The sequence below is a fragment of the Diadema setosum genome, chromosome 2 (assembly GCF_964275005.1).
Source record: "Diadema setosum chromosome 2, eeDiaSeto1, whole genome shotgun sequence".
Taxonomy (NCBI): Eukaryota; Metazoa; Echinodermata; class Echinoidea; order Diadematoida; family Diadematidae; genus Diadema; species Diadema setosum.
In genome coordinates this window covers 40,491,615-40,515,175 of record NC_092686.1, presented here as the reverse complement: position 1 = coordinate 40,515,175, position 23,561 = coordinate 40,491,615, and the positions used below count along the sequence as shown (strand labels likewise).

The 23,561-nt window shown below is 39.5% G+C and overlaps 1 protein-coding gene across 1 annotated transcript in view; it reads left to right on the top strand.

The window, feature by feature from the left end:
• The window catches only part of LOC140245974 (TBC1 domain family member 30-like), a 34,315-nt gene extending 11,376 nt beyond the window's left edge, over nt 1-22,939 (top strand). The window contains exons 4-11 of the mRNA XM_072325425.1: nt 3,755-3,946; nt 5,373-5,558; nt 11,552-11,720; nt 13,165-13,333; nt 13,805-13,910; nt 17,931-18,228; nt 20,200-20,421; nt 21,067-22,939. Coding sequence (XP_072181526.1) covers nt 3,755-3,946; nt 5,373-5,558; nt 11,552-11,720; nt 13,165-13,333; nt 13,805-13,910; nt 17,931-18,228; nt 20,200-20,421; nt 21,067-22,208 — 2,484 coding nt within the window. The 3' untranslated portion in view covers nt 22,209-22,939. The remainder of the gene's footprint in view (nt 1-3,754; nt 3,947-5,372; nt 5,559-11,551; nt 11,721-13,164; nt 13,334-13,804; nt 13,911-17,930; nt 18,229-20,199; nt 20,422-21,066) is intronic.
• The last annotated feature ends 622 nt before the right edge of the window (nt 22,940-23,561 follow it).

Sequence of the window (23,561 nt, the reverse complement as noted above, 5' to 3'; positions counted from 1 at the left end):
ACAAGGTCTTCTTTTGAAGATAGGGTTTAAGCTGCTACAGTTAATATTGGTTGCATTGGTGTTTACAAACAAAGTTTGTATCTTGACCTTTCTGTGAGAAGGAAAAGAGTGGCAGCTTTGGTGTTGCCTCACTGCCTATTTAAAATGAAAGTACTGTGATGGTAAAGAAGGCAGCAATATTCAGTTTGCTGATGTTGAGTGGTACAATCATCGTATGTTGCCCTTTCTACGAGAAGGAAAATGACAGTTTTGATGGTGTTTCATTTTGCCTTGTAGAAATGAAATTACTATGATGATACACCAGTCAGGAATATGTGATAAGTAAACTCCACTGTTTGTTGACTTTGATTGAAATAGTAAAGTAAAGCAAATGGATTCAGTTGGAAGTTTTACCAAATCATAATGTGTTCATGTACATTTAGAAGAAACTGTGATTATCAGTTGCATCACTTATGGCATACATGTATTTACAGTATTCTGTATCATGCAGATTAGCTACATGTGGTGATTGTGTTATTCACTCTCACTTTTCCCCTGAAGTCCTACATGTGTAAACAATCTGTCCTTTGTCAATAATTCAGCTACCACCCCCACAAACTCACCAAATGTTGCTTCATCATTAGAATGTCCAAAACAATTTGATGTCAAGCATATCAGAAGCTTTTGCAGTAAAGAAGAGCATGATGTACATGAACCCTATGTATAGGGTTTTGCACTTTATAGATTTATGCTATTATTATTTATGTTGGGTTAACTAGTAACTATTCCTTGTTCAGTCAATTTTAAAACAAAAAAATGATGTGCAGATTTGTGCCGAATCAAATGGTAGATTTACGAGGCCATGACATTTTCACCTCATTTGCATTTTTTTTTTTTTTTTTACATGACTTATAGTGACCAGTATCACTGTTCTGGGAAAACATGAGAGGCTTGAAATTTGTGTTTTTATGCCTCCGCCACGAAGTGGTGCCGGAGGCATTATGTTTTCGGGTTGTCCGTCCGTCCGTCCGTCTGTCCGTCCGTCCGTACGTCCGTCCGTACGTACGTCCGTACGTACGTCCGTCCGCTTTCGTTTACGCGATAACTTGAGTAATATTTAATGGAATTTTACCAAACTTGGTCCAAGTATGAAGTATGATGGGCAATGATTTGATTAGATTTTGGGTGAAATCAGCTAAAGGTCAAAGGCCAAGGTCAAATCCTGAAATTGTATCCGTTTACGCAATAACTCAAGACTTGATGGAGCAAATTTCCCCAAACTTTCTTGGAGGATGATGTATGATGGGACAATTACTTGGTTAGTTTTTCAGTGAAATCGGACAGAGGTCAGAGGTCAAAGATCAAGGTCAAATCCTAAAATTTATCTGTTTACGTGATAACTCAAAACTGGATGAAGCAGCTTTCACCAAACTTGGTCCAAGGATGATGTATGATGGGACAATTAGTTGAGTAGATTTTAGTGACATTGGCAAGAGGTCAAAGGTCAAAAGGTCAAGGTCAAATGCTAAAAATGTTGCTATTTCCCCCATATCTGTGCAATGCCCGCAGTTATTTTCTTGAAACTTTGTGTAGACATGTACTACTGTGTAAAGATTATCCAGAGAGAGTTTCATGTCATAACGTCAAGGTCAAAAGGTCAAAGGTTAGGTGAAAATGTTGCAATATCACTTTTCTCGCAAATAGTTCAATGTATCTTCATGGAACTTGGTACATATGCATGTACTGACTGGCAGGGATTATCTAGGGAATTTAGGGGTCATGGGTCAATAGTCAGGGGTCAAAGGTCAAGTTCAACTTCTCAAAATGTTACTATTTTCCTCATATACTAGTATATGCAATGATTGCATTATTAGTTTTAAAATTTGATATAAATGTACATGTATTACTTAATGGAGATTCTCTTGGAAATTTCTAGCCAGAAGGTCAAAGGTAAAATGTTAAGGGTCAAAGGTCAGGTTTAAATGCAAAAAAAAAAAGAAGAAGATATATTTTGTACTGTAATTACACTCTTTCTTCATACCTTGAAAATTATACTCAATACATAAACTTATAATAAGATCAGTCAGAAGTCAAGTAAAAATTTTCAATTCCCCAAATATGCGTACCTGCACTCTTTAATAGACAATTATAGCAAACCCAGTTCATGGAAAGTGAACATTCCAGATATTTCTGCCAGTTATGTGAAACTGTCATTACACATTGTGAAGACATTGTACTATACACCTATTGGGAGAATAATGCATTATGGCGGAGGCATCAGTCGCCATAGCGACATTTCTAGTTTTTTAGTGATTTTAATGAATCTTTTACTGTACTTGTACATTTAATTTTACTTATCAGTTAGAAGAAAGATAAGATTCTCATTCTAAATAAGCAATCAAGGGTATTATAAAATCTTGAGATGAAGTTTCAAAGAGATTTGTTTCATTACAATAAGCATCAACAATGAAGCATCAATGGTGCATCATTCCAATTGTAATGAGAATTAGATTTATTGCATTTAATTTTCAGGGAATACAGATTGTAGCCTCTTTATCATACAATGAATTACTTTAACACACCGTAAGATGCACTTGTATCATTGTTTGAAAGCAGATCACAACACTATTGAAGTGTCCAACAAATTTTGGATCATTACAACAGTTACATGAAGCACCAACTGTGCATCATTTCAATTGTTGTAGGAATAAGATTCACACGTGGAATTTAGCCTTTTATGCTGTACGTCGTACTATTAGTTACCCCCTGCTTGTTCACGAAATACGGGCAAATATCAACGGTCTGGTGCCATATTCCATGAGGCCGGAGGCCGAATGGAATATGGCACCAGACCATAGATATTTCCCGTATTTCGTAAGAACAAGCAGGGGGTAACGATTTTATCTTTTAGTGTAAGTGCTAACCTTCTTCTCGCTGATTTCCCCTCGTGAATGATGTTGAAATCGCTGGCTGTCAGCCATAGGCCTACGTCTCGCGAGCTGATTACTGTATGCGCGCATACAAATACACGTGTACGTACAATGTACACGCCATAAGATACTGCAGTAGCCAGATACGTAAGTTGCCGTTGTCGTTTATCAAGCGTCTGGTGGTCTCAGGTTATGTGCGTAATATGCTTGAGGACTGCGCGCTGTCCATTTGTTTTGTACAGGATTAGCACGCACTTTCCTATTCAGCGTCTTTGGTACACGCGCAGCTAGCTGTGTAATATCATGACGTCTTATCACGGAATATGGAAAATATTAAGTGGTGGATTTAGCGCATGCGCACAATATGACCTTATCACGTAATACGGGATATATTCAGTGGTTAATTTACCGATGAGATTACAGAATTCACCATCACTAAAAGATAAAGTAAATTACTGGAAAGCCCCATGAAATACACGTGTTATATTTTGAAAATGGGGGATGAAAGCAGATCACTGTGCCTATTGTCTTATTTTCTCAATGCCAAATGTGATGCCAGTCCATTTTTCTCAAGCTTTTTACTTTTTCTTTTTTTTTTTCTTTAGTTATAGAGATTTCAATTTGGAGCACAAATAGCTGTAATGAAGAGAATCCAGAAAATTTGATTTTCTGTTTTGTCAGTCACACAGCAGGGTGCTACAAACCTTCTTGCTCGTTTGCTGGGGCAACTACATACATCGAACAACTCACTTTAGGCGAGTGCAATGAATGGCTACTTGCCCATTCAAAGTATGGGGGCACTTGCTCAAATTTGTTTTTTATGTATGGTTGTCTCTGTGATTCAGTGGTATGACGCACTGCGAGCGGTAGCCCGTCTGCCATTCGGACTGCCCCGTGAGCTGCGCAAGGCAGTTTGGCTCAGTCTGGCCGACAAACACATCAAGCACCTCAAGCTGGACTGGGAAAAGACGGTGCGGGTCGCCTTCAATGACCACTCCAACCCGGATGATGATAAGCTTGGAGTGCAGATTGTCAAGGTAAATCCCCTGTAGTATGCCATACCCTTGCCTGTCTTCTCTGGAAATCACTTGACCCAACATGTGTTATTGTTTTTTTCTGTCTCCCCCTCTTGATTTTATCTTTTTCATAATCAATTGAGGAAAACAAATGCTTTATTACTTGTTCTAAAAATTGAAAATGCTACTGGTTAGTTCCAACATTTGTTGTATGCCTGCAGATATTGACAAAATTTACAACATGTACCAGAATACCCCCCCCCCCCCAAAAAAAAAAAGAAAAAGAAAAAAGAAAAAAGAAAAAAAATTGTCTTCAGTGGTGGATGGTACTGGTTATGGCTTTCAGACCTTAATGTTTAAGAAGTGAAAATTCCAGTGTTGACATGGGAGATGTATTGTGTGTAAATCAAGGTTAGTATTATATAGATTAATTAATCATTTTTCTCAACCTATAAACTATTTTGAATTGTATACTGCATTTGAATGCTGCTTTTGAGAGTAAGTTTGTTTGTTTGTTTGTTTTTCCAAATAGAGCTTTCATCAACCATCAGGTTATGGTCATACTGTTCATATGAACACTGCACTCACACTAAGCTCCCTTTGCTTCTGATACTGAGTGATTCCAAATGAATAAATTGATATCACTGTGCGGTGTGGCATAGTCCAAGGTAGAAACTCAGTAAAATATATTCAGACATGAGTATTTTTTATTGATATTATCTTGGTTTATCCATTGTCTATTCAAGAGGTGATTTCAAAATATGACCATATTATTCCTTGAAAGACATTTGTTCCAGTTTTGTGTTTAAAGGAGACCTCTGGATGATTTTCAAATTTTTACATTTGAACATATATAAATTAGTTATACTGGGTACAGAGTTTCAGGATTTATAATGATTGGGATGAAAAATAAGAATGTTTTCGAAGTTTATAACAAATTGCAATGAACAAGGATGATGACATGGCAGCCTCACCTTAAGAATGCATGAGATGTGGCTCAAGGAAGCAGCACAAAAGAAGAAGGCATGCATAGATTACACACAGGTGAGCTTGCAAGCATGTGGTATTGTAATGGAATGACACTGCTACATTTCTGAGATATGTGAGGCTCTATGTCATCATCTTTGTTCAGTGTAATTTGTTTAAGGTTTTTGAAAGTACTGTTTCTCTGCTCAAGAACCACAATAAATTCTACAAATCTATACATGAAGCTGTTGATTTATGTACTACATGATGTGAAATTATGAAAATCGTCTGGAATGCCCCTTTAAAGTAAGAACTAGAGAATCATCATGCATACAGTATTTTGATGTGCGAATAATGTAGCTAAGACAGTTGGGGATCTCACCTGTGTGTTATGAGATGGTCAATGCTCTTGTGGATGAGATAACCCATCAAACCTGTTGCGACTTTGATGCCCGATTGTTTTTACGGCACCTCCCTCCAGGATCTACACCGCACCGGCTGCAGTGGGTTCTGCGGCCAGGGGGCGGAGGAAGACCGCGTGGTTCTCAAACGAGTCCTCCTAGCCTACGCCCGCTGGAACAAGTCCGTTGGATACTGCCAGGGCTTCAACGTGATTGCTGCCCTCATACTGGAGGTCATGGAGAGGATTGAGGACGATGCCCTAAAGGTGAGTTCCTCGCTCTAGTGTGCAGACAGGTGGTCAGTGGTCATCAGAGGGGTATACAGAACTGTTGGGCAGAAGGTAGAATCCAGTGGGATTGTGACACTATTATATAGACACTCAGTAATTAAATTTTGTGTAGAGCATGTCTAAATTAACAAATGGTGATGTTGTGTCCTAATATTGTGGCTTATACGGTAAACTTATTACATCATGGAACAATCTATGGTGCCAATGCAACATATATATATCTATGCAATAAAACAGACCCTTCAATCTTTTAAAGACGGTTGGAAGTAATTGTGAGTATTTGAACTGTTTTTCATGTGGCTCCCTGAACACTGAAATATCTCTTCATTATCCAACCTATAGTAGCTTTCACACATACAGAGGGTGCTTAATTTGAAACATGATTCTTATGATACATCACCTGAATCCTGTTTCAAATTAAGCATATTTGCTGTGTGAATGCAAACTGGAATCATTGAAGATAATTTGAATCATAATTTTAATCATGTTTCAAATGATAGTTTGGAGGTGTTTTCCAATCATGTTTCTCCAAAATTAAGCAGCAAAACCACTCTGAACATAATTGACCCCCAATCGTGTTTGAGGGCGGAGCTTACAGTGACCTTTCAACGACTCCTGTGGAAAGACCACACTCCTCGAATGCTGGCATTGACATCAAAGCACGCTACTTATGGCTCAAGATTTTATTGATGGGAACTTGGAAAGAAGCCAAACGTCCACTCCTCGCTCTGAAATTCAAACCTGCAGAATCCGAAAAGCCTTTCTTTGTCGTATGAACGAATGATGATTTGAATCATAATTGCGATTTTGTTTGTAATTCAGCATTCAAATTAAGCACTCTCGGTACATGTGAAAGCAAGGCAAGAGAGTTTAAAAGCCTCCCTCATTTGGGATTTGTACTATTTAGTTTTGCCCATTGAGATGGGCGTGCCTATAAATATCCCCCTGATTGCTCTGTGGAACCTTGCGGATTTGAGTGTAAAAATGCTGGCAGACCTGGAAGCTTCCATGAGATTCATTGTGACTGATCGATAGCATCATCAGTCCCATATGATACCCTTGTGTGGAATGGTGCTGGCATCAACTCTATTTAAACTTCAGTCAGCTGCATAGTATCGATGAATTTACTGCATGATCAGATTTTCCTCATGGGGATCCATTACGTGGTGTGCCAAAGAATTTGGGAGCAGTACCCACCCCTAACGATGTGTTCTTCAACAGAATTTTCGTTGTGCCTTTGAAAGAGAAAGATACATTATTTTCTGTGATAAACAGTCCTCATTGAAATAAGTGACCATTGATAATATTCCATTATTGTTAATAGACATCTTAAAATCAGCGTTGAGGCTGGAATAACAAAGCAACAGAATAGGCCAAGTAGATGAATGGGTGAGGAGGTTAAATGCAGACAGTTCCAGACAATGTCATCCATGAAAGGGAATGTGCTTACTCATTCCAAATATCTTGTATTAATGTATATGTGGGCGTGCATGTTTTTGTAGTATTTGCTATTATGTCTGTAACAATGATTTAATATACAACACTGATATGCACTAGAACACAACATCTTGAGAAGAGAGAAGAGTCGGGAGACAGAAAGAAAAAGAGAAGAAAAAAAAAAACAGATGGACAGAAATTGATGCTTGGAATAAAGTGATAGATTGTTTATGTGAGCAGGAGATTCCTAGGGTCTGCTTAATTTGAATGCAAACGCATCTACTGAATTCCCAGGGGAGGTGGCAGATTTGAAATAATGGCACAGTCCCTCATATGAGAATTGGAGTGCTGTAGCTCTGTAAGGTCGTGTTTTTCACCTGTCTTTGTTAGTCAGTCCTTTTATGAATCTTGACAAGGGATGCCAATAAATCGGGGATGGGTAGCAGTGAAGAGTGATCAAGAATGAATGAAAGAGACACAAAGCATTGTAGCATGTGTGCCCAGACAGGGGCTCATTGTGCCCCTAGATTATTAAAGTGTATCCTTCATCTAGCAAGGCCTAGCACTAATCATTCCTCATTTTAACCCCCCATCCCCACCCCATCACAAGATGCTGAAAGGAAGCTGAATAAAAGAGATGCCCTGGAGTCTTAATGTGTGCACACATTCAGCTGACGTTATTCCCCTGGTAGAATAAGTTTGCTTACCCTTGAATATCTTTAGTTTGATTTAAAAAACTCGGTACTTTGTTGCACTGTCAAAATGACTGTGTCATGGAATACAAATACAATTTGTAGTAATGTTGTCTCCTGATTGTTAGCTTTTTCCTAGACAAGGAATTGGATGTGAATGTGCACAAGGTTGTAAGGTATGTTTGTCTTCACATGTAAAGAGTGTTTGCAGATAATTTTAATTCCTTGTAATTTGTTACCTCTACCAAGGAGGTTATGTGATTGTTGGTGTTGGTTTGTCTGTTTTTCTGTCTGTCTGTCTGTCTGTCTGTTTGTTTTCAAAATCACTCAAAGAGTTGTTAATGGTTTTGGATGAAACTGTAAGGATTGGTTGACAATGACAAAAAGAAGAGATGATCAAATTTTGGTAGAGATTTAATGGATAACTGTCTGGATCCCAGAGTTTTTTTTTTTTAAAGGATTATCATAGGTAAACAGGGTCAGCGAATGAGGGAGTTCAAGCTGCACGAAGTGTGCATTATATATGCACACTGTGCGCACGCTCAAGGCGCAGCTTGCAGAAAGGTGCTTAAATGAGGTACATTTTCATAATAGACTCTGCCGAGACACAACAAAAAGGCTTCTTTATCATTTGGGAATAAGGATGATTTCAGCATCTACTTAAAATATTGTGAGATGAGCTAACTCCTTCAGTTCTAGGTGGGGTTGTTAATCACATTCAGTGATAGTTCTGGTTTAAAAATAAAGGTGATTTTCAGCATTTGCGTATGGGTGAAAATCAGCTGCTTGGCAGAGGTCTTCTCTCTCAAAGTGCTTTCCTTGTTGATGGATGCTACATGACTACTAAACTGGCCAAAAATTACACGTTTCTGAACTTCTGTGAAGGCCGTACACACTTTTCATTCTTTTCATATAATATGAAAATGGAGCATTTTACCTGTACTCTCATGTTTTTTTTCCAAGTTACGAACATAACGACAACTTCATGAAATTAAAACATTTATCTTAAAATTAATCTTGTAAAATTAATTTGATTTTAAGTCATTATTTCTTTAGTTTCTTGTAAGTTTTGATGCATAAGAGTAATCTGTTTCTTTAAAATAACCGCCAGTAGTGTCCTACAGCTATGAACATGATCTTTTTTGACAACAGCAAATTCTTACAGTGAAAAAGAATAAGAATAATTACAACTTTAGTTATGTTATATGTTGGTCCACTCCATTGCCTTTGTTTATTGAAATGTTGTTAATGGGGATATGATATCAATTCAGGGATGTTTGCTAAATTTCTTCAGCACAGGTCACAAAATCTTATGTTCATAACTATTGTCCATAATGGATTCAATCACTATGCTTTGGTGAAGATGCAAATCCCTGAATTTCTGGTATATGATGATAGTCATAGCAATTATCAACTAATATATCACTGAAGTTTTTCTGAAACTGCTTCCATAAATGAATCAAAATAAAAAAATAGGAAATGGACATGGAGTTATGAACAAAGACACTCCGTGTTTCGATGTTTGATTACATGTGCACTGCCCATGGAACAGCTCTTAAAATTGGTGTGTGAGTAATACAGGGTGTAAGGAAGATTGTAAGGAGAGAATCAGTTTCATTCCCAGAACTTCATTTTTGACCCCATATGTTACACTTAGGGTACCCATGATTGGGGCCATGCACAGCACTGTAATTCAATTGCAATCATAATGCACCACTTATGTGTAGACATAGTATACAAAGACAATTTCTTCTTCAAACCAGAGAATACAGTTTTGGGGATCTTCCAGAAAAAAGGTATTCATTTGAAAATTCTCCCCCCCCCCCCCCCCCCCCCCCCCCCGTCATGATAATATGAAAGATCCCATCCCAGTGTAGCTGTGTTGCAGCTGCTATAGGTATCACTTCATCAAGACTCAAGAAAGAACACATTAAACATAATGTGCAGAAAAGAGGTTAAGACAGGGCAGTCTTTGTTAGAAGGAAATTTTTGGCAACACAATAATGTTTAAAATCGTGTACCAATGATTACCAGAGTGCAATTCTTTTATGTGTGTAATATATCCATGTTTGAGGTAGTTATGCTGGAGAAAGTATAGTAGTCACTGATAGAGTTTGGACAATTTTGCACACATTTTTCTTGTTAGCAAGCATGACTTAAAGCACACACATGCTGTATGTATAAGTTTGGTCAAGATTTTCATACAATGAACCATAGCCATAGCAGACGTTTCAAAACACAACAAATTTAAGCAGTCTCTTCAGCTTTATTTAGCACTGGATTGTAGAGCCTACTGGATAGTCATTCACAAAATATCACAAGAAATTAAGATATTGCAACTGATACTATAGACAAATTGCCCTACATTGACGTAAATAGGCACTGAACTAATCAGTGTTTAGTAGTGTTTATTGTCCCCGCCGAACGAGTTCGAGCAGGGGACTATGAAACGGGCTCCGTACGTGTTTGTGTCCGTGTGTCCGTGTGTGTGTCCGTGTGTGCGTCCGTGTGTGCGTCCGTGTGTGATCAAAATGTTCCATTTGCTACTTCTCTGTCATTTATGAGTCAATTTTGATTCTGTTTGCTTTATATGATAGCACTACATGGGAGCTTTGAAACTTCTACACAGAATTTCAGTTGTGACCTTTGACCTTGACCTTCGACCTATATTGTACATTTTGCTACAAAATGCTGCTCCTTCGCCATTTCTAACCCGATTTCGATTCCGTTTGCTTTATGTGATGGCACTAGGTGAGGGCTTCAAAACTTCTACACAGAATTTTGACCTTTGACTTCTTTGACCTTTGACCTTGATTTTTGACCTGTAATTTACATTTTGCTACAAAATGCTACTCCTTCGCCATTTTTAACCCGATTTCAATTCCATTTGCTTTATGTGATGGCACTAGGTGAGGGCTTCAAAACTTCTACACAGAATTTTGACCTTTGACTTCTTTGACCTTTTACCTTGATTTTTGACCTATGTTGTACATTTTGCTACAAAATGCTACTTCCGGTGGGGACAAATATTATGCACCGCGTAATTTCTATTTTTCCTTGTTTGCATTGACGTAGGACAATTCGTCGATCAGTTGCAATAAGAAACAACTTGACGCAAGTATTTTATCAAATTTAAGAAATTAAGATAATCCTTTCTTTTCAGGTAAAAGCATGAGTGGAGAAAGCTGAAATACAGGACATGAGTCCTGATGCCAATTTGATTTTTTTTAAGGTAATCATGTGATGAAATTTAGCAGAAAAAGGAGTGGGTGGCATTCTTGGAAGCTAGCATCCAATATACCTGGAAAGATACTGTACACCTACAGTATGTGCATGCATTGGTAATCACCTCGTCGATGATTAGTGAATTCATGTGGTTCTGCCTATTTATAGGGCAGGTGATGAGCCTCATTAATTTTGCATTACATTCATGGTTATCAGTATTTTGCCCGCATTGCTCATTATGATGTTCAGTGCTATTTAAGGTGAAATGTGTATGGAAAGGCCTAATAGCAGATATCAGTAAAATACAACAGAGGAAATTTGGGGAAATTTTTAGGCTGAATTGAATTTAGGGCCATACAAACTGACAATGAAAAAAGTTGTCAGTTCACTTAAAACGGTATACTGTAGAGCAATTTGTCTTTGAACTGTGTGTGGAGTTAACTGTGATGATTTGCAATAGTATCATTTCACCACGGAAGAGTTGTGACTTCTGTCATGTAATTTCCACTCAATTTTCAGAAACTAGTTTGAATCTTTTGAGTTTGAAGCAGCCTCCCTTCCTGGGATAGCCCTAATTCAATTGACTGCTTTGTGTGTGTGTGTGTGTGTACATAGGTGATGATCTTTCTGATAGACCACGTGCTGCCCGACAGCTACTTCGCCAACAATCTGAGGGCGCTTTCTGTAGACATGGCCGTCTTCAGGGAGCTGCTCCACTTTAAGCTGCCTGAGCTGGCTCAGCATCTCGACAAACTGCAGAAGTCAGCTAATGACGGCTTGTCAGGTATAAACTCCTTTTCTCCTACATATGTACATTGAATCGTAAAAATATTTCTGGTAGCCAGTCACCTTGATTTCAAATCAAATGAGAGGTTGAAATTGTAATTCTAATTCATTGGTATGTCTCTTAATGTTGCTGGCAAACTCTGACCATTTTACTGTATCTGATGGTTTTCCTCAGTCATGTTTGTTTCGTGATTCACAAAGTCTAGATACCTGAATGTTACTTGTAGACCTAGCAGACCTGGCTTCATTCTTCTAATGTTAGCCTTGTAAGAGTATACATACTGCAAATTGTATTCGCCAAAGTATTGTAAACCTTTTGTGAAACGTGATACAGAGTTCTCAAGACGACTCCTGACTGAGAGTGAACGTGAGGACTTTTGAGTGTGTTTCAAAAGCTTTCCTTGTGGATAAAGGGTATTATAGAAATAATGAGATAACATTGTAGAGTTAACATTACTGAGGCCACAAGAAAGGTGGCAGCCCCTATTTGCCATAACCAAGAGTGCTGTGAAATGGAGAGAGAGGTCCATTGAACAGGCAGCAGCCATGCTCTACATGCCACCAGTTTCTGTATCATTGCTGTAGTTGATGAGCAAAGCGGCATTTACGAGTAGCAGGGGAATAGTGTGTTTTAAATGTAGCTGCAGTCATGTCCTTGCTTTCATGAATATATAATCAAAATGACATCAGTCAAGACTGCAAGTCATGCGATAATTGCTCACAAATGATGCCAATATTTCAGGGAAAATGGGAATTTTTATTATCCCGATAACAAGGGGGCAGATATAGTAAATGGGACAAATAAAACTTTAAATTTTCTATGAAGAAATGAGTGCTTGAATCTTACCACCTTAATGATGAGAGATTTGAGTGGCTTCCAGTGTTTTAAAAATGTTTGCATTGTAGAATCATGTGAATGAATATCATGTATGTAAAGTAACACAAGACAAAAATTCCTAACAACATAATCATCCATATTTATACTGTATATGCCATATATTTAGCGAGTCAAAATTTTCACGAATCGGAACTTCCCAACGATTTTGTGAGTGGTTAAATTCGCGATTGTGGAGTCCTGTACCGAATGGAGAAATGTATATGCGTGCGTCACATTCATAGCGTGATCAGAGTCAATATTTTCGCGTGTCTTTCATTTTGCGAATAGCACCTGACTCGCGAAATTCGCGAAAATAAAAACCTCGCGAAATACTTGGCGTATACAGTAAACGACGGGAAAAACAGTAACAAGTCACAATTTGGTCTCATTCTTCTTATGTACATAGGTCAAAATGAAAGTATCACTAAACCCTCACAGCTCTCCTTGTTCAAGAATTGTGATCATGTGATTACACCTAGTAATCATCATAATACACACTTACATTGTGTATGTATTTTCACACTATCATTTATTGGTGGTGTTGTTTTGTGTGTCCATGCAACAGGTAGCTACGAGCCTCCCCTGACCAACGTGTTTACCATGCAGTGGTTCCTGACCCTCTTTGCCACCTGCCTCCCCAAGAAGCTGGTCCTACGGGTATGGGACACCCTTTTCCTGGAGGGGTCCGAGGTCCTCCTCAGGGTAGCACTGGCCATCTGGGCCAAACTCTCACAGTAAGTTTAACCAATATTTCGGGGGGGTTGTCTTTTTCCTTCAAAATTTTGCACTTGAAAAGCCATACAAATTAAGGTGAGCAGTACTTTGAAAAAAAAAAGACACTGAAATACCTTGAGGCCTTTTCCTCAAAATCTATCAAGAAATTGAGCTCAGATGAGCTATGATTAACAGAAAGGGTCAGCAAGGTATGAGAGTCATCACCAAAGTAGCCATAACCTCACATTGGCATGAATCTGCTTGGGGGAATTGTTGAAGTTGATTCTAGAATATAAGCTGAAACAAAACTGGATCGAGTATCGGAAAGAAGTGTGAAGTAGGATTATGGAGAAAATATGTGAGATGTTGCACATTATCTAAAACGTATGTAAAGCATGAAGAAGATTTAGAGATAATTTAGGGGTGTAACCGTCCATGGCTACAAATATGAATAGCCAGTCTCTTACTCCATGTCACTTTTCTTGCCTCAGGCCTCTTCTAGAGATCAAGAGTGCCGATGAGTTCTACAGCCAGATGGCGGTGCTCTGCAGCGAGATGCTCCAGAACCAACTCATCGATGGTGATGATCTTGTACAGGTGAGATCAAACTTGCACCTCCTTGATGCCCTTTATATGTGCAAGCTCCACATGATGACATAAATCAGGGCTCCACACTAACTTTTACTTTTGGTGGCCCGATCGGGCCACCAAAACATCGATTTTTATTTTTTGGTGGCCCGAAAAAAAATCAAGAAAAACATAAAAAAAACTACTAGACATAGTCCTACTAAACATAGAAAAATAGATATTAAGCATTACTGAAGTGATACAGGTACCCTGTCTAAATTCATTTCCAAAATCAAGAACAAATATCTGAAATTTATTTTAGCATCTTACGGAGCCGATTGTTACCGCTGTTCATTTCCAAAAGTAAAGGCACACATCCGACTTTTTTTGGTGGCCCGATTGGGCCACCAAAATCTTCATTTCAGAATTTTTGGTGGCCCCGACGTGCGTTTTTGGTGGCCCCGGGCCACCGGGCACCGGGCCACCGTTAGTGTCGAGCCCTGCATAAATGGTATCCCGAGGTACCAAATAAAAATCAGCCATTTTGTTGAATTATTTATTTTTTTAAAAAGGTTGTACCCTAGGTGTCAAAAAGAGGAAATTATTTTGGTGCTGGAGCTAGCGCGCGCTAGCCACTACACTGCACTGCACTAAAGCACACACTAGTGGTATCGCAGCTTCCATGCAGGCATAGTATAACATGCAGTGGCATGGGAATGCTATGTACACGCACACACAGTGCATGCATTTTTCTCTGGCTGTCCTCGAGTGGACGTGAGGTGGCGCTACACAACGCTGTTACCCGGGGTACTACGCCGGGGTAATACGTGATGCATCACATGCAGATTACCCTATCTCACTTGTTCTGTATGTGTGTATTTAATCGTTACCTTTTACCAGTGTATCTTAATGCATTATTCATATTAAAGTAGCCCAATAAAACATCAGTATCTGCTTGTAGTGCTTGGATGAAAATGCAAAATCTAACTGGATATGACTTTAAGGTCATTATAGCTTGTCATTATCAAACCAAAATTGCTTGCACACTATAAACTCATGAAGCATTACATATTGTAATCAAATATGTACAATGTACAAGGGAAAAAAATGAAACAAAACAGAGCAATAAAAGGATATGTGTGTTTTTTTTCTCTATCTCTTTCTGTGTTTGACTAGGAGAATGGTTACTGCCGTTGATAAAACTTGACTCCAAAAACTTAGTTATGATGGAAAAGTGCATTCTGTGTCATGCAAATAATCTTCTAGGGTCATCCCTCATATTCTCACACAGCTGTTACATACTCGCCATCTAGTAAGATTTTATCAGATTCAGTAAGATTTTTTACGTTAAAAATAGCAAAATCAGATTTTCTGTCAGAGAAATCAGATTTTAAAAAAATATTTAGATATCCCTTTCATGTGTATTTTCTGAAGATTTGACTGAAAGTAAGATTTTTAACTTCAGTTTGCATATAAAATAAGATTTTTGCAATCCATGAGTAAGATGTTTCATCTTGAAATGTTGGCAGGTATGCTGTTAGCAGGCTTGATAAATCTCCTGTCTGAGTGAGTTTGCAAAATGGGGAAGGTTAGAGGAAGCCTTTTGGCAGCACGTGGAACAAAATATAAACCACCCCCTTAAAAACAACAACACTACTTTAAATCTAGCAGCTAGGAAGTCTTTCAGGTTGATTAGTGGAGTACCAGCATTCATACGCTCCTCCTGAGCGCTGTTCATTCTCGGTATTCATGAGCTTAGTCATCAGGATGTAATACTTGTTGTGTGAAAAGCAGTTTACATGCAGAGCTGTCGGCCAGACTGAACAGCATGTCATAACTATTGAGTGTGGACACAGACCTATAATGTGGCATTTAATTGAGCATGTTTTAGATTTGCCGTGATGAAATGCATATTATATACCTGTACTACATTTAGGACTTTATTCTGCCACTTCAGTTGTTAGTAGGGGGGGGGGGGAGCCGAGTGTGGGGTAAAATCATCAGCTTTGTCTGTTTTTACCCCTACTTCAGAAGAATGAGACCAAGCACAAAGCCAACAAGTTTGTATATACACCAACTGAGGATGTACCGGTTGGTATACAATAAGTTACGAAGCTTTATCCATAGTTGATCATGATTGCTGTGACATGTGACGCAAAATAGCTTAGAGTTCAATAATCTTTTCTTGAGGAAAAAATGATTTTGCGATTTAGCGATTTTGGGAACTGATCCAAGACATGCAAATCAGTCAGGTATTACAGTTGCTGTATGATAAGATGACTACAGACAATATGAAATACATACTGTATGGACTATGATCTAAAACAATTTCCTTGTAAATACCAATCTTTCTAGTAGGGCAGATATGTAGCAAAAATTGGTCGAAATGCTCACATCCGGCGGAAAGTATGAAATTTTGCATATAGGGGTATTTTGGGGTGCTGATTTCAAAAATTGCCGGATCCAAGAGATCTGACCACAGGGTCGGCCGCCATTTTGAATTCCAATATGGCCGCCATCACAAAACAAATTCAAATATCCCTATCTTCAGTTCTGAATGACCTGTGGTACCAAAATTTGGTACACAGGAGCGTTTTAACATATTGAATTTGTTAGATTAATTTGAAGTGTCTGACAAACATCGAATGGCCACCATTTTGAATTCCAATATGGCCACCTTGACGAAATGTTCAAAATCTCTATCTCGAGTTCTAAGTGGTGAGTGATGCTGAAATTAGGTGCAAACAAGTATTTTAACATACTGACTTAAAAAATGGACTATTGTGATGTGTCTGACAAATGCAATGCCTGCGATTTTGAATTCCAATATGGCTGCGAAGACAAACATCACGACTAACATTCATGGGCATGCCAAAAAGTGCAGCAAAAATGAAGCATAATGCACCTTTCACTTACAACACAATGTAAATACATCAGCGCGCACGCAATCAGTTACAAACGCGCGCTCACTCAGGAAGCTTAATTTACAAACCTGAGATAGAGATTTTCAACACTCCAACATGGCAACTATGTAGGAAAATACAAATTGGCTGCCGTGCAGCTTGTCAGACATGTCAAATAAGTCTGTTATTGAAGTAATCACATCACCACGCTTTTATGTATCAAATTTCAATGGCTTATGTCATTCAGAACTGAAGATAGGGATCTTTGACGGTGGCCATATTGGAATTCAAAATGGCGGCCAACCCCGTGGCCAGATTTCTTGGATCTGGCATTTTTTGAAATCAGCGCCCCAAAATACTCCTATGCAAAATTTCATACTTTCCGCTGGATGTGAGCATCTTTTTCACATAGCTGCCCTACTATTCATCATCATTATGAATTAAGGTTCTTGTGAACATGATTTTGAAAAATGAATGAAGTATTTGCCTGTTTTCTCTGGTGATTTCCACTAACCATACCTACCCTTTGAATTGTGCTCCATGTGCTATTGCATTAAAGAGTGGTAGGAGTGATGAGACAGATGTGTGTGCAAGAAAACCATTGATGCGCTCACTCCACATCAGATGAATGCAGTCATGCATTCAGGATGACACATTCACTGCTCAGCAGTAATGCCACTGTAGAAGGGGTTATTTGTGTGTTTTTTGTTTGTATTTGATGTTTGTACAGTCTCTACTTGCATTGACACTCTATGATTCCCTTCACGTGATAGATGACAGAATTAAACAAATATACTGTCAAAAGCAAAAGCTTGCTTTCTTGCATTACTAATTACATGATTATCTAGTATTTGATTAGTCACTGTTGGGTAACAGTGTACGTGATTCTGCTATATTCCTTGAATATTTTAGGCAAGCTGTTACCATTCATTTTGATGTTGTAGTTATGGTAAAGGTACAGGTATACATTGTAGGATAGTTAGTAAAAAATATTTTGATTGGTAGCTGGAGTTTAATATATTCTGTGAAGTATTTTAGAGCTGAGATAGTTGAACATACAGTCATTAGGATTGCTTTATAGTGTTTGGTGTTTCTTGTTTGTAGTAAATGCCTTTCTTCTGACACGTTGTCTGCTTGTTCTTTGCAGACAATCTATTCCATGGCATCATTCCCGTTTCCCCATCTCAACGAAATCCGCGAGAAGTACATGTTCAGCATCACCCCCTTCTCGCCCCTGGGGGCTCTGGAGAAGTCGTCGGCCATCGACACCAAAGCGCCCTCGTCGGGTTCGGCCAAGCTCAAGGAAGGCTCCCGAGGTTACTCCCAGCCAGCGGGAAGCCACAGTGATGAGGAGGTCGAGCTCTTTGATGAGGAGGACCTGACGAATATGACCTGCTTCACTGGGCTCTTTCCCCCAGCCTCACCTTATCGCATCCAAGAGGGCAGTAAGTACAATGGCCTCATTGAGGGCCTTGCTGTGTAGACATGTGTCAGCATCACAAACTTACATGCTTACGATATCCATGCTGAAAACATGTATGTCTTAAAGACCTCATAGCATGGGTTATATCATGGAGTGGGAAGGCTGGCTCGGCTGGGATATATTCAAGAATCCCTGTCACAAATTGCGTACAGGTTTAGCACTGATCTCTGCGTAAGTTCGCACACAGCTGAAGAATGTTAACTGGAGTTGACCATTACTGATGAGTGTACACATCAATGCACATATTTGCTGACTAGTGCTGTTCGTGGTTTTCAAATGCACCCTGGTGGGTAGTGAATGAATCGGGCCACCCGTGAATCCCAACACGACTTGGTCTTTAACTTGTGATTGTTCTGTATTCTGACTCGTACTATCATGTTATATTTCTGTGATTGTGTGGAGACTGGAATTAGAAACCTGGTTTAAATTCATAAATTACATCCTTGTTTTTGGTGAAGCAAAACTTACTTCATTCATCCGTTTATTGAATTCATGTATACATCTTGCAATCACAGTACATTTGGCAAACCTTAAAGGTAGATTTAATGGGTGCAGTTGGGCTGTCTTAACCGGTTGAGGACGGACTGATTTTGCTACAACACGCATTTCCCATAGACACTTGCCCGAGTATACTCAGGACTCGTCCTCAATGGGTTAATCGTTATGGGAGTCCCAAAAAGTAAAGATTGGAGTAAGAATAATACAACTAGATCACATAATTTTCAAGCTTATATACTGTAAAAGTGGTTATTTTTGCACGAGTAATTTTTCGCTCGGCTAGGTTAGGTAAATTTTGCATGTTTTTAATTCCACAGAATCAAGATATTTATTAGTGGACCATATGATATGCAAAAAATATTTGTGTTTTTATTTTTGTGCTGGTTTCCAGTCAATTTCCCCATCATGGAAGTTTTCCATTTTTACAGTAAAACATTTCTTGGTTTCCAGTCAATTTCCACATCGTGGAAGTTTCCACTTTTACAGTAATACGTTTCTTTGTGCACAGTTCTTGTTCTGGATTATTGTGTGCACTCAATTACCTTCCTCCATTATTGTTTTGTTCAGGGAGTCTCCCCCCCCCCCCCCCCATTTGATTTTGAAATAGCACCATTTCTTGGTTTCCACTCGCTTACTGTCACATGACCATGAGTGAGCCCCAGGTCATGGTTTCCTCTCTCTTTATGTCATGTGACTTTAGGACGCTATAATCAACTCCCTCTGTATCGGATAGCTTCCTCCCTCTTTAATGTCATGTGACTTTCGTAGATTAAACTTTACTGCATTCACATCAGATGATAGATGGTTCCCTGACCTGTGACTGCCCTTTGTCTCCTGCACAAAGGGTCTGCTCACTGGAGCGTGCCAACTCCTTTGAACCCAACCTTGTCGGTTTAATGGGAGTTTGCAAGTCCACAAACCACATTGGGAGAGGTTACGGATGAATGCCTTTGTGGTTCCCAGGGTCTGGTTTGTAATCATTGTGGATTTGTGTAGACGAATGAAGGTTTGCTGCTTTAGAATCGTATGGGACAGAATATCACTTCGAGGTACGTTGAAGATCAAGTTCCTTCTTTTGTATGCACCTGTGTGCTGACAATGTCAGTCTATTTGCTATATAGTCATGAAAATTATTGGTACTATTTTCTGTAGAAACTCGGGTTCATGCCTTCATAAATATATTGGACTGAAGTCACAAACTAAGGTGGTTGAAATGTATTCCTTGGATTGTGCAAAATTTGATGTCACATGTGGCATGTGATTAGTGCATGCTGACATGGGCATGTACAAGGAATGTCTCCTTCATGTTTGTTTTATTAATCCACAGACTAAATTTACACCATGGATATGATTTAGATTTCCAATATCTTTTCCAAAGTCTTTTAAGTACTGGTAATAAGCTGAAGATGACATCTGTCTCCTTTCTTCCTTACAGCTGAACGCCAAGAGTCTACGGGTACTGCCGCAGACGACATCGCCAAAATTAGCCCCGGTGCATACGGCACAAGTTCGGAGGACCTGAGCTCCCTATCTGCTGCCCTCATGGAAAGAATGACCATGGACGTCCAGTCGCTGAAGAAGCAGTACCTGCGCATCCAGCGACGGCAGATGAGGGCGCACGTCATATATGGCCCGAGCAGTATGAGTGGCAAAAGAGGCAAGTCATTAATTCTTTTTAAAAAGCCTCAAGCTTGCACTGGCTGATGTACATGCATTTCAGAACAAATGCAAAGAAATTGTTGATGTTGTAGTGAGTGTGAATCCCAGTATATTGAACATAACATATAACACTTACTGCAAGTGATTTATGTTGTAAACATTGCAGAGAGATATACAAATGTATGTGGGACAGCCTCTTGGTAAAGTTTGTTTGTTTGTGTGTTTTTTACCTTTATTGAACTTGCAATCTCTTATCAAATCAGTACTTATTGTCTCATCACTTCAGACATTTTCAGGAAGTTTTTGTTAGAATTATGAAAAGCAATGAAAATGGATTTGTAAACAAATGTAATAGACCCATACATTTGACACCTTTTCTTAATCATCTGTCAAAAGAAATATTGAGCTACCGGGAGACTGGAGCTCTTGTCAAAGTGCTATTTTACAAACTCATTCTAGACAGGTATATAATATGGTATATGGGCATCATGTGTAAAGCATCAGTGGCAAATTTTAGGAGCATAAATTTGTCAGTACATCTTCTGCCACTGTGCTTCACTATGTATGCTCTGTTGCACAGCTCAGAATTAAAACAGTACATACATTCTACTGATATTTATGTTCTCATTGTTGACCTGGTCAGCTTTCAAATCTCTGTCGGAAAAGAAGAACCCGGCGGTCGCCATTGAGAGTCCAGCTGCGGTCAACCACTTGCTTCTGGGCAAGACAAGCCTTGGGAGGAAGAATGCCAAATTTGCCTCCACTCCTCAGATAGCGCCGCCACCCAAGAGGGTCGATGAGAAGGAAACACCCATCAAACGCGTTCACATCAACACCAAGCCCAACGTCAGGCAGCTTGCTCTCTCCCAGGACAAGGAAGTGGAGAACATCGGGGTGAAAGAGGATGAGAAGCAGGACCAGTGTGAAATGGTCATCAGTCCCGGGGATGGTGTCACTGGCCAACGCCCGGCCACAGAGGGAGAAGAAAGGTCATCAGTCGACGATGAGAGGGAACAAGGGCACCAGAGTCCGTCTTCCACAAACAATGGCAGCTCGTGCTCCCAAGAGTCTTTGGAGCCAGTCGTAGGCACTCTGATTGACTTGGACGACGATGGTAGCAGCAGGTTAGGATGTCATACCACTCACGGCAGTGAAACTTCTGAGTGCAATGGCTTGGTGGCGAAGCATTCTAGCAGTCTTGGTGACGTGTCTGTCTCCAGAGAGGACAGTACTTCCGGGTCAGCACAAGACCTGAACGCAAACAAGGTGCCTGGCGATTTACCGGACCATCCTGAGGGAGAAAAGGGCATGTCAGCCCCCAGGTCCCCCAGGGCAGGAGGCATCACCAGCAGTAGATCCATCCCAGACTTTAACTGTGCCGTGGAGACATTCAAGCCGAGCATTCCGAGGTCCTCGTCGCGGAGGCACTCTGAGGCTTCAGAGCCCACCAGCCCGAACGACAAGAAGCCGTGGATGGAACCCAATGGCAGTGTTGGTAGCAAGGGTAGTGTCAGTGCTGGTCTCCCCCAGAGCTTTGCCTCCAGAAGACGGCAGAGTAGCAGCAGCTCCAGCTGTGAGGAGCCAGTGTCACCTCTGGACAGAGTCGTCTTCAATCCCTTCCCCAAGAGGGCGCTACACAGCTCCATGAACCGGACCCGCACGCGGATGAAGTTGGGTCTGTACCCAGGTCACAACAAAGACGCAAAACTTGACTCTTCAACAAAGGACGGTCGTGCCGAGCAGCTTTCACAGGATTTCAAAAGAACAATAAAACTCGGCAGTTGAGGTATTTGTCATGGTTTCTGAACGACAAGATGTGTCAATTTATGATTATTCGCAAGCATCAAAAGTATACAAAGTTTGAGATATCTATATAGTTTATATTTAAACCATGTATCTTCCTGAGCTGTGACCAATATTGTGACTTGTGTTTCTTATTTAATCAGATATTTAGAATGATAGCAAAAACAACAAAACTGTTTAGACACGTTCAATCACAGTGCATATTTCATGATGTAGGCCTAGTAATAAGGGTGTAGAAGACACTGAAGTGATACATATGACAATCTATATGATGTAAGGTGATCATGAAATCTCCCGTGTCTTCCTGAAATGTTCACAGTCATAAGATATTACAAGGATTGTATGCACACTTTACTGATGTCTGTGCCACCCAATCAGGAGGTGTCACAGATTTATAGAACAACACAGAACGTAAAAATCAGCTTGTGATGCCTGAATCTTAATCCTTGAAGGAGATTTGTCTTTTCCATGAGCATGGAATGTGTAATGGATTGCCATTTTTGTGTAAGCCAGAGAGACTGAAGCAACTGCATTTGCATCTTAAGTTCCTTGGAAAAATTTTCAACATATTACTGACATTGCATGAAACAATGCTACTGTTATGGTTTCAGGTTTTAAATGAGGAGCAAGCAACTCCAGGAAAGTAATGGTCAAACCTGTTTTGATCTTGTGTGTTCTTCTTGAAATGCTTAAAAGTCTCTTCACATTATGCAACCCGTAATGAAAAAGTGACATTCTCTAAATGGTTTTTTTTTTTTTTTTTTTCAGTGATAAAAAATAAGGGCCAATTTATCCATGGTTGCACTTTTTTTCTTGTCAGTGTTGATTTAATCCAAAAATGCTTGATATTCTCAGTGCTGCATAGTGACAGTGCCTGCAGAGAGGGGATGGTGAGGGAGTATTTCCCAAATAACCAGATGCCATAGTACTGTTGGTTGAGGACTTTTACTTGTCACACATGATTGTGACCTCTGTTTTTACCCTATAGTCGGACTGGTCTGGTGTGGAGGTGTTCTTAAGTTTGTCACAGAATGATTGGAAGTGACATTTTGTCGGGTATTTAAATTAGGATGGCAGTGTTGTGTTGTAGGGAGGAGTGTTTATCACTTCATTGTAAAAACAAACATACCAAATTAAGGATACAACAAACATAACCACAAATGTTTATATACAATATTACTTGAAAGAAATTTGATCTCAGTGCATATCTGAAGTTGCTTGAATCTTGCTGTTAGTGAGGTGACCTTGTAGGTTACTGAAACAAAAGAATAGATGTTGGTGGATAGTTTAAGGCTGCTACACCATACTCTCAAAACATTTAGACTATGCCTAGTG